Here is an 11,252-nt window from a genome sequence, read left to right as displayed (position 1 = left end):
AAAAATTTTAGAGTTTTTTTTGTTAATAATTTAAAAAAAATTTTTTTTTCATGTGCATTGTGTTTTTTGCCTATATGTATGTCTGTGTGAGGGTGTTGGATCCCGGAGTCACTGATGGTTGTGAGCCACCATTCGGGTGCTGGGAATTGAACTTGGGTCCTCTGGAAGAGCAGTTAATGCTCTTAAAGTCACCTCTCTAGCCCAGATTTTAGATTTTGCTCTTTGTTGTTGTTACATTCATTTATTCCTCTTGTTTGTGTGTTTCTGTGTGTGGGTTCTCTCCCGCCACAGGATTCATGAGTGAGGTGGTTAGAGAAGAACTTTTGGGAGTCTGTTCTCTTCTTCCACCAACCTGGTTCCAGGGGATCAAACAGATAATTAAGCTTGGCTGAAAGTCCCTGAGCCCACAGGGCTCGTGCTGGCACCGTGGGCTTTTTAGAAGTGGCTTTTCACTCCACTTGCTTCCCTGGAGGATGCGAAGACATCCACTGGGCACCTTTCCTTCCTGAGAACAGTGTTAGAAAAGTTTTAAGTTTTCATTTGGGTATATTTTTTCAAGCACACAGGAAATTTGCCAAAAATGATGGTCCTAAAATTTCCTCCAGGTCTTTTACTGAGACTTGTTTGTTGGCAACATATTCCTTTTATCTTTTTTGTACTGTCTTTCAGTATACTAGATACGGAGACTATGATAAAACATAGAATTCTTTTAAAGCCATTTAAAGATTATAAGTACATTTTGCTCTTCCCTCTAAATACTTCTGTATTTCCTGACTGTAGGCCCAATCCTTTACATAATTATAGTGCAGTCATCAGGTTTAGCATATTTAATGTGGATACAGTCCTTCTTATTGGAGAATATTATGAGTCTGTGAATTAACTCAGTGTGCCTCACAGCACTTCTGTCTTAGGCACATTCTTTCAGGTGCCTTGTACTTGTCTTGTTTGAGGGTGATTTCAATTAAAGTAAATTTAATTTTTGCCATGCTTGGGAAACTATATTCCATATAGTAAATAAAAAAAATCTACATTTGAGAGACATTTGACAAAAATTGGGCTTTTGACTGATGCTTTCATTATCATTTCATATTTTGCAATTCCAAAGGATTAGGATGTAGTCATACTAATGTTAAAATTAGTTACTAACAATTGTTTTAGTTAACAACATTATTGTTAGATAGTTTTTTTACTTACATATTTTTTTGAGTCAGAAGTCCAGAACTCATATTTTTGAGTTTAGAATTCCAGTTATAATAATTTTAACCATTAATTTTAAATTTCTAGGGTTGCACATGTGGCTCAGTGGTACAGCGTTTACCTAGAGATTTCTTTCCTTCTCTTCTTTGTTGCGAGGAGAGGCTCGCTAATTAGGCTAGTGTAAGATTGGGTAGTGTAAGTATGAGATTCTGAGAAGAAACTTAAGATACAGTTTTCTTTTTAAGAGGCATGATTGATGCTGGCAAATACAGAATACAATTTTAAATAAATAACCTGGATGCTGTTTAAAAGGCCAGCTGTTGGATTTATCACTCCTGCTAGCCAAGAGGTACAGCACAGCCTGCTAAGTCTTTTCACCCTGATTGTCAATGGCAGCTTTAAAGTATGTGGTGTAGCATCCCAGGACGAAGCCGCAAACCCACTTTAGGAAGGGCCGTGAAATTCTTTCTGCCCAGTCCTCGTTTCCTTCAGAGAGGCCCTCCCTAGCAGAAGCCAGAAGCTTGTCTGCCTTGGAGAAACTATGACTGTGTCCTTTGCAGTCAATGGCTGTTGGTTAGACTCCTGCACCTCAACTTCCCCCTTTCGTGGGAATCTGGGGGAACAAAATTCTCTAGGCTTCTGCTGATTACATAAATGCCTGCCCTTGCTTCTACTCAATTTCTCCTTTGGTGACTAGTTGAGAGCCAATGGTCTCTGATAGCAATTTTTAGTAATTATTCATAAGAAAAAGGGACAAACATGCCAATCAGGACCCTGGTCTTTGAAAGAACATGCTTGTTTAGCATGGGCGAGATGGATAGCTCTTGCCTCTTTCCCTCCTAGTTTTCTTCACTTCTTCCCAGCTTGCAATTCATTGACACTTTAAATATGTTGTTTAGATTGAATATGAGGCGCACAACAAACTAAAAACCTGTGTTGATGATTTGTCCCGTGTATCACAGGAGCCCCTGTTTCTGTCCCAAATACCATTCTGAGGCTCCTCAATGTATCACAAAAGCTCAAAATTTTGACAGTTTTTCTCCTACCTTGAGTATCATTACTCAGGGTGAATCAGTGTTCATTCAGCCCAGAAGAGAACATCAGATCCCTTGAACCTAGAATAGGCAGTTGTGAACTGCCTGATGTGGGTGCTGGGAACTACTCTCTGGTCTTGAGGAAGAGCAGCCAGTGCTTTTAACCATTGAGTAAACTCTCTAGTGTCCATTGCCTTTTAATAACATGTTCATAGGGACACCGTAATAGACATCTTTCAGGAAGGAAGTCACATCTTTAGTGTTTGGTCTGTGGCTATTAACACATGCCTGTCCTGCAAGAATTGCTGGATCTCTGGCTCACAGCTATCTGTAACCCCAGGCATAATCAATCATGGAAATGATTTTACAATTTTACTTTTGTCTTTCCCTGCATGTGTGTATGGGTGCCAGGTGCATGTGATCGATCCTATAGAACTGAAATAACAGATAGCATCCCTGTGGGTCCTGGAAACCAACTTTGGCTCCTCTGTAAGAGCAATGAGTATTCTTAGCTGCAGAATCATCTCTCTAGCCCCTTTAAAAAAGGGATACTTTAAAAAAAAATTGTGTGTGTGTGCTATCATGCATGCCTGAGAATACAGGTACTCTCAGAGGCCAGAAGAGGGCATTGGATCCCTTGGAGTTACAGTTAACAGGTGCCTCATAACCCCCTGATATGGGTCCTGGAAGCCTAATTTGGTTTCTCTACAAATGTATGGAGTATAAGCTCTTACCCTCTGAGCCACCTTTCCAGTCCTGGGGTGATTTTGTTTTTCTTTAGCAGATTTATTTATTTTATGTATGAGTACAGTGTCACTGCTTCAGAATACCAGAAGAGGGCATTAGGTCCCATTAAAGAGGGTTGTATGTCCCCACGTGGTTGCTGGGAATTGAACTCAGAACCTCTGGAAGAGCAGTCAGTGATCTTAATCACTGAGCCATCTCTTCCCCCACCCCATGAGATGATTTTTTATCCTAGCTCACTTTGTAGCACCCATTTCCCCTTACCACTTAACATCAGTGGTCAACATATCCCTCAACACATGTATCACGAACATTTTCACTCACAAACCAAAATAAGTTCTTTTTTTTTTGTTTTTTTTTTTTTTTTTTTTTTTTTTTTTTTTTTTTTTTTGTTTTTCGAGACAGGGTTTCTCTGTGTAGCCCTGGCTGTCCTGGAACTCACTCTGTAGACCAGGCTGGCCTCGAACTCAGAAATCCGCCTGCCTCTGCCTCCCAATTACTGGGATTAAAGGTGTGTGCCACCACCACCCGGCCCAAAATAAGTTCTTTTTTCCATCACCAGAAACTGAGACCACTGGCTTTTACATTTTTTTTTATTTTTTCCACTCATCATTTATCTACAAATACACATTATAACTTTTATATACATTGCACATTTACATGGTAGAAAAGTACAAAACTATATATTTAAATGAATTTATATTTAACTTGCCATGTTTGAAAATATAAAATTGCATCAGAAAAAAGTATTATGAAAAGCAAGAAACTTGAACTGATGAAGCTTTGATGGAACTTTTAGTGACACATTGGTTGAAAAGAACTAATTGAAAAAGGTACAGCCGACTAGCTCAAAGGAAACACCGAATGACAGGTTGAAAGCATGACTTTCACCTCTCTTCAGTCTCCTGACACCCACATCACTCTATGTCTTTGGATCTGTAACATCATAAAAGCACATCTTTAGAATTTTAATGCCTCTCCCATCCTCTCTCCCAACGTTCACCAGAACGAGGGAACGGAAGCAGGCGCTTCCTCTAAGATGCCCGTCCTCTGTACCTTGTTATCTGTGGCAGAGTTACAATGCCTTTTGGTCAGTCAAGATTCCTTGTAAACAAAACCCGAGGGATCAGGTATGTACAGATTAGGCAGCTGAGAATCCAATAAATAAACATGACAGAAACTGACATGCAAATTTGTTAAAAGGTGGGAAAGAATCTAACAGTGAGATGTGGAGGGAGACAGGCGGGTGTTCGTGGCGAGGAATGGACTTCAATGGTTTACAAGGGGAAAAAAAAAAACAGTTTCACTTTACAAGCAAGAGACCTCACAATAAATAACAACCGCTCTTCCTTTCACGAATAAATTTCTTCAAAAAACAAGGTGTACAGTCAACCAGACATTTTATGTATAAATTATAAAACATGACACAGTATAAATAAATGTCTACAAGTCTCAACTATAGGCCTCATCCAGTAGACCACAAAATGACCATCTCTCCACGCCCAGTGAATAACAATGTGGCCTGGGAGAGAGCTTTAGGACAAAGGTCCTTTAATGTATATAGTTTTCCCCCCAAATAAATAAGCATACACTTATTTACATTATGAACAATATATTTTTTTCTTATTTTCTTTTCTATCTTTTTTCTTTCCTTTTTTAATATTTATTTATTTATTTATTAATTTTTTATTTTGTTGTGTTTTGTTTCGCCCAAAGGCTATGTCAACACTGAACACTGGTGGAGAGTTTACCACTCTAGAATGGAAGAGATAGGAAAGCTGTAGTCCTGGTCTTCCTCCTCCTCCTCTTCCTCCGTTTCTTCCGAGATGGCTAGATGGGGGAATACAGGAGGAGCTGTTGTTTATATACGGATAACAACAGCGCAGAAGCAGCTCAGTGTATGTTTTCAAAGCCCTCTGATACAGCCACATTACAGCGTTGCATTTTTTTTTACGTGACTTGCAGTGTGATGCTTTCTGTTTTTTGTTTTTGGAAGGGGGCCTCTGCAGTTATGCAATAAGTTTACTTAAAAAAAAAAAAAACCAAAACAACAAACCACCATAATCTATGAAGTCAAAATTGCAGAAAGTTCTGAAGAATCAATGGCTCAGGTTTTACAGGCAGATTCCTGAAATCAGATAAAAAGCGCTCGTGTTCTAGGTATAACTACTTTGGCTCCTTAAATCAGAGTTAGTAGGTGGCAACTGCGTTAAGCCGCAGCCCAGGTGTGGTAATATAAAGCTGTCTTGGAAAGAACAAAACCAAATCAAATGAACTTTTTGAAGCAGTTAGCTTAGATTCCAGTGTTAATGAGGCAACAGCAAAGCAAAGTACCAGAAGGAAGGAATGAGCATCAAACTGGACAGAGGTTTTCATAGGCAACCCAGTGGCAGGTCACCAGGTAGATCTTAAAAAGCCAGGAAAACAGTGCAGAGCATTTGGCTGAGGATCAATGAATTACTGGTGAAATTTAGCAGCTACCTAGCTTGAACAGAACCAGGTTTACAGAGCGAGGTCTGCGTGCTTTTTTTTTTTTTTTAAACTGTCCATTCTCCAGGGCTTGCCTGGAAATGCCTTAAATTGCAGCAAGGTTAAAAATCACACTTACAGTTGCAAGATCCGGAGTGCTTCACTTCAAGCAGCACACCAGAGGAGCAGGCAGCTTCCTTCATGGCACACTCGCTGGCGTACGTGGCGTTGTCACTGGCGCAGACTGGCTCGTCCGACTTGCTGTCTGGGCATAGCTCATCACAGAGAGAGCAGCGACCTCTGCCAACCTTGAAATCCCATAGGCATTTTTTCCCTCCACCACACTGGATATCTTCACAGGACTTTGCTTCTAGGATATAATACACCTGTGATGAGCAAACTGAGTGTCTCATTTTTTCCTACTTTTCTTCCATTCCCTATTTATATATATACATATTATATATATTATCACTAATGGATTAATGACAGTATTATACAAAACTGCTTTTAAATCTCATCCACACACACATCCACACATACGTGCACACACACACACATCTACACACACAAACACATCCACACATCCACACACATACACACACACACACACTGTGCTTTCTTGCATCTTATAGATCCACACTAAAAATAATATACTTTGAGTCAGAATCTCACAATCTCCTTAACTACACATCTGATTATTTCTTACAAGTGGGATTTTTTTTTTTTAAATCAAATTCCATCAATTACTGGAATCCGGTAACAGGTTTTAGGAACTGTTAAGTAATTATTTTTCGCCTCCAGCAAGTCTGGCACTTTAAAAAATGTGTAAAATTGTGTGAGTTCTAAGTTTTCTAAGATAGAAAATTGTTTTCTGCTTCTTGCTGGCGTGTCAATGCAACTTCTAGAACACAGTGGCTTTTCAGGAGGAATGTTTAATGGATTTATTCAGTGGTTAGTCCCCACACTATTAAAACAGATTTTTTTTTCTAACTGTCCCATCTCTTTTTCTCTCCTCAATCCAGAATACCTACTGATACACTTTCCCTCATAGGCCAGTCCAATGGATCTGCCCAACAAGCAGGTGGCCTTTCTCAGGTGGCAGGCGCTAGAGTATGTTACTCCATCATTTCCACAAAGGTACTGTTCAGAAGACGAGGGTTCTGGGCAAATCCGATTACAGGTCACACAGTAGGCATTATTGGTCTGATCCACCACACAAGTGGAGCTGCCTGGACAGAAAACATCCCTGCAAGTCTCTGGAGGAGAAAAAAAAAAAGAGGGTGACATTTCACTAGGAACTTTCTGGTCCTTGGGGAGCCAGCAGCTGATATTATGAAGGAAATCATTAAAAGCAAAATATCCAGATCTTAGCAGGCATCTGGGGAGCCTGGCTGTTTCCCAGATGATCTGTGCTGTGACTCCAGACTGGCTCCTTCATTACCCTTTAGGAGTTAGATAAGAGCTCCTTTATTTGGTCTCACTATTCAGATTCCTGGGCTCTTTATGTAGACCGTACTATCTATCCCCCTTGGGTCTTTAAGGGTCTATGAATGTATGGAGATGCTCAAGGGTAGGACCTACTTTTACATTTGCCCTGGTACTGGACTTCCAGTTCCGGCTGCTCTTTACATCTGGCCTTGAGGAGTGCACATTCGTTGCGGTAAGTTTTCCCATCCAGCCCACACACGGGACCTTTCCAGGTGATATTGGAACAGTCTGGGGCACAGACGCAGCGGGGTTTATTCTTCTTGTTCATTCGGCACTTTTTCCCTGGTCCGCAGTCCACGTTCTCACACGTTTCTAGGAGTTGGAAAGAGGCACGCATTCAAACCAAGGCCAGGCAGTTGGAGGGTCAGGCGGGGGTGGGGTGGGGTGGACTGGTGGTCTCAGATGTCTTGCGCAATCATGCATCCGAGATGGAGGGCCCGAGACATTTCCCTGGAAGGGATATGGGGGTTGGGGACCTCAGGCCAAGTCCTGTATCCAAAATTCTCTCAAAAGACCACAGTGATTGGTCGTTTTCATTACCATTCTCTGCTAAGAAGCCTGGGGACTGACCTCTTCCGACCTTGTTTTGCCTCCAGCGCGAGCCGGGATGGATTCCACCTAACTAACTCTACCCGGGGTAAAATTAAAAAACAAAACAAAACAAAACAAAACAACAACAACAAAAAACCGGAGAAACCGAACAAAACTTTGCCAGTCCTAAGCCTCAGCCAGACAGCAGGAACGCCGAGGGCAAGACGCCCTCTACTGAGGGCTTGCCGCCTAGGGGAGAGGAGGCCCACCTTTACATGGGATGCAGTTGGGGGCGCCCCCGTTGAAAATCATCCACTTGAAGAGAGTATTGTCGTTCACATCTTCCTCGGTCCACGAGGTGCTCAGCCGGCCGGTGCTGCAACACTCTTCCTTGCTCAGCTCTGTCTTATACAGGACCTGGCAGCGGCCGTTCTTGGCTTGGCGGAGCCAGCAATTCCCAGCTGTGAAGAGCCAGGGATCAGGAGGTGAATGAGTGAGCCGTGGGTTAGGTAGTGGGAAGGAAGGCTGCTTAGAGCCAGGCAAAAGGCCTGGTGGGGCTGGGCTGGGAAGCAAGCGATTGGGGGGAGGGGGACAGAAGGAGAAGGGGGGGAGGGAGAGGGAGAGAGAGAGAAATAGAGAGAGAGGGAGGGAGGGAGGGAGGGAGGGAGGGAGGGAAGGGAGGGAGAGAGAGAGAGAGAGAGAGAGAGAGAGAGAGAGAGAGAGAGAGAGAGAGAGAGAGAGAAAACAAATCTGCAAAAGGGAGAGTGGGGAAAGACCAGTCACCGAGGTGGGAGGTGGGCTAGAGCCGCCGCCGGCGCGCCCCAGCCATATCAATGTCAGTTACCAGTGACCCAGACACAACACGTGCAGCTTGCATTGACTTTTACTAGACTGTTTACTTTTATTCGTCCCATTTCATAACCTGCAGCGACTGGAAGAACAGATTAAAGAACCTGACAAAAACAGGATGCGACGGATGTTTTTACATGTTGGTTTCATGTAGGCGGCAAGAGAATTATTTGTGACAGGGGTTAAGAAAGTAAGAGAGGGGAGACGTGGAAGGGAGGGAAGGAGGGAGCGAAGGAGAGAGGGGGTAGGGAGAATGAATATGGATCTGCAGGAACAAATCAAGTAAAAAAGACATTTGTGAAAAATGAAAGCAAAAAAAAAAAAAAAAAAAAAAAAAAAAAAAAAAAAAAAAAAAAAAAAAGCAGTCCGGCCCAGCCTGGATCTGCCCTGAGCGGCCTCGAGGCACAGCCCGCCCGACGGGCCCGTTTTGCAATCGGCCAGCCCGGAGCACGCCCGCAGCCACCGCGGTCTTTCGAAATCTCCAAGGGCTGCTTTCCCTGGCGCCCACGTCCCGGCACCCAGGCAGCGCCCCTATCAGAAAGGCGGGTTGCCCAGCCTAGTGTCGGGCAGACGGCAAGGGCCGGTGCCCGGGAGGGCAGCTTACAACACACAAAACCTTACCGCTCCAACAGGCAACGCAGCAGGGTTTGCTGGGAGGCGTCTACCGGGTCACACATACCTACCTCGTGTCTACCAAGAACCTCTTTACAAATAGTTTCGTCCCCTGTCCCTCTTTATGTGTCCGGACTTTGGGCAAGCAGACTTCTCATGAATCACCAAAGTGACTAGGGGCAATTGGAGCGCAAGCTGAGGGGTTACCACTATTTTATTTTTTAAAATTCCGCCCGGAGACTAATTGTAATAAGATAAACCCATTTTTAATTTTAGAAGATAAACTTCAGAAATTTGCTCTTTAATCCACGTCAAAGTCTAAATAGCTTGTGGGCTGCTTGTTTCACAGAAGTTAACAGGAATGGGGCGAAGTGGAGACAACTGTAAAGTACTTAAAACACTTACGGCTAATAATTTGGTTTGTCTTTCTTCTTTTTCGCGGGGTTTGGGGGGGAGAGGGGTAGAAGGAGCATCCGCTAAGCATAAAACTACCTCCCTCTAAAAATTTCAGTACCCACATTTCCAAGTTTGGGCAAAGTTTCTGAAACCACGTCCCCCAGCCACCCAAGAAAATTCGCTATCTCCCATCCCCCACCTCGTCATTAAAAAAGTCTCCAAAAGATATGGAAAGAAGATGGGTAGGTAGATTGCTAGTAGGTCGACTGTAATCTCCAGGCTACAGATGCTCGCTCTCCTCCGGAGCCAGCCAGGGGAGATAACATCGAAAGTCATTAGGACCAGAACTTGGAGCATCTACCCCTAACTACTGAAGCTCCAGCTCCCCCACTCAAGCCCTTGCTCCCCCACTCAAGCCCTTTCCTTTTTGAGGATAACCTGGTTCTAAACTCCGCTCTCTATCCTAAAGTGTCACTGCCTTCAGTCTTTTGCTCCCGTTCCATTCTACAGGAGTAGCCGGGTGGTTCCAACATCTGAGAGCAGCGTCGGTCGGAACAGACCAAGTGGAGACGACAGAAAAGTGGAACCCCTGCCCCAGCCGAACCTCCGGGCGCATCCCCTCCACTCACCCTGGGCGCTGCGGTCCTCCATGAACTGGCAGAGTAGCAGCAGCAGGAGGCAGAGCCCGCCGGGCTGGTGCCTGGCGCAGACCATCCTGGGGCAGGCGCGGGGCGAGGAGCGCGGCGGCGGGTGGCTTGGGTGAGCGGCGCGCGTCGCAGAGGCGAGCGGCGGAGGGCGCAGCGATCCCGGCGCAGCCCCGCGCTCGCCACCGGCCGCCCGCGCGATTCAATGGACGTCAGAAGCCGGGCGCAGCCGCGCTTTAAATCTAGACGGGGGTCTCCGAGGTTTGCGGTGGGCGGTCTCCCAGTGTGTGGGGCTGTGGGAGGGCGGCCGGGACCGAGGGTGTGCCGGCTCTTTGGGGGTGGGGAGCTTTTAAAAGTTCAGTGTGAATCAGGTGACATTTCCCACCTTCTGGAAACCCTTCCCAATTATCTGTCGGAGGTGCCCGAAATCAAAGCGGCAGGAGGGGAATCGCCGAGTTCTTATTTGCGTAGGAACCGGAGGGGAGGGGGAAGGAGGTAGGGGCGGGGGCTGGGGGCGACGCGTCGGGGGTGGGGAGGGACATCCACTTCAGTCCTGCACGCCGCCGCTCTCGGAGCCGGCGCGCCCGGGGTGGCGTGCGAGTGTGTGTGTGTGTGTGTGTGTGTGTGTGTGTGTGTGTGTGTGCGCGCGCGTGTGTGCGTGTGCGCGTGTGAGTGAGGGCGCTTGGAGGAGGCGGCCGGCGGAGCGCGGGGACCCCGGGGAGTGGCTCCCCAGCACCTCTGCTCCAGGGCTCGGGAGAGACTTCTGCAACACGCCGCAGGATCCCGGAGCTGCTGAAATGCCCCGGGGGAGCAGTTTCAGGATCCTTCCAGCAGATCCTTGGCGCGGGGGGTCCCGGAGACGTTTTGTGTCCCGAGGTCTCTCGCGTGTCTTACTTTGCGGCCACCCTGCCCGCTCCCCCGTCTCTCCCCCCCCCACTCCCCCAGCCTGGTGTAGGTTGCTAAGAACCCCGACCCTCAGGCACCTTCCACCACGGCCGAGCGTTGCGGAGACGCGGCCCTCGGTCTCCACAAGTCAGAGGCAAACAAAAATGTTTAACACCTCGGAGCCGGCCGCCCCCGGCAGTCTCGCCCTCTCCCTTTCTTTTCTCCCCTTTCACTTCGTCGCGTCTGGAGTCGCAGCCCGGAGCGGGGGCGCCGACGTAGGCGGTCTCCCCCCTCCTCCCCCGCTCCGAGACGCCCCAGTTTCTGTCCCGAGTCTCAGTCTCTCTCTCTCTCTCTCTCTCTCTCTCTCTCTCTCTCTCTCTCTCTCTCTCTCTCTCTCATATTA

At 46.1% G+C, this 11,252-nt stretch overlaps 1 protein-coding gene across 3 annotated transcripts; it reads right to left on the bottom strand.

The window, feature by feature from the left end:
* Window positions 1-3,550: 3,550 nt before the first annotated feature.
* Fst (follistatin) lies at window positions 3,551-10,411 on the bottom strand. Of its 3 annotated transcripts, none has more exons than XM_034523633.2 (6): window positions 9,950-10,411; window positions 7,733-7,924; window positions 7,026-7,244; window positions 6,476-6,700; window positions 5,584-5,811; window positions 3,551-4,805 (listed from the first exon to the last, which is right to left on the bottom strand). In XM_034523633.2, exons 1-6 carry the CDS (start codon window positions 10,032-10,034, stop codon window positions 4,723-4,725), a joined length of 1,032 nt encoding a protein of 343 aa, XP_034379524.1. In that variant the 5' UTR covers window positions 10,035-10,411; the 3' UTR covers window positions 3,551-4,722. The 3 variants fall into 3 exon arrangements, with proteins under 3 accessions (XP_034379524.1, XP_034379523.1, XP_034379525.1); XM_034523632.2 differs by having other exon boundaries at window positions 5,584-5,814; window positions 9,950-10,410; XM_034523634.2 differs by lacking the exon at window positions 3,551-4,805 and adding an exon at window positions 4,812-5,103 and having other exon boundaries at window positions 5,584-5,814.
* Window positions 10,412-11,252: the final 841 nt, after the last annotated feature.

Source organism: Arvicanthis niloticus, chromosome 19 (assembly GCF_011762505.2).
Source record: "Arvicanthis niloticus isolate mArvNil1 chromosome 19, mArvNil1.pat.X, whole genome shotgun sequence".
NCBI classification, from domain to species: Eukaryota; Metazoa; Chordata; class Mammalia; order Rodentia; family Muridae; genus Arvicanthis; species Arvicanthis niloticus.
The sequence above is the reverse complement of the archived record's forward strand: the minus strand, read 5'-3'. Positions and strand labels throughout refer to the sequence as shown.

Coding starts and splice junctions, on each gene's coding strand:
- Fst (XM_034523632.2), bottom strand. CDS start 10,034: ATGGTCTGCGCCAGGCACCAGCCCGGCGGGCTCTGCCTCCTGCTGCTG. Junction 7,245..7,732: donor CAACTGCATCCCATGTAAAG/GTGGGCCTCCTC, acceptor TCCAACTCCTAG/AAACGTGTGAGAACGTGGAC. Junction 6,701..7,025: donor GTACCAGGGCAAATGTAAAA/GTAGGTCCTACC, acceptor TTTCTCCTCCAG/AGACTTGCAGGGATGTTTTC.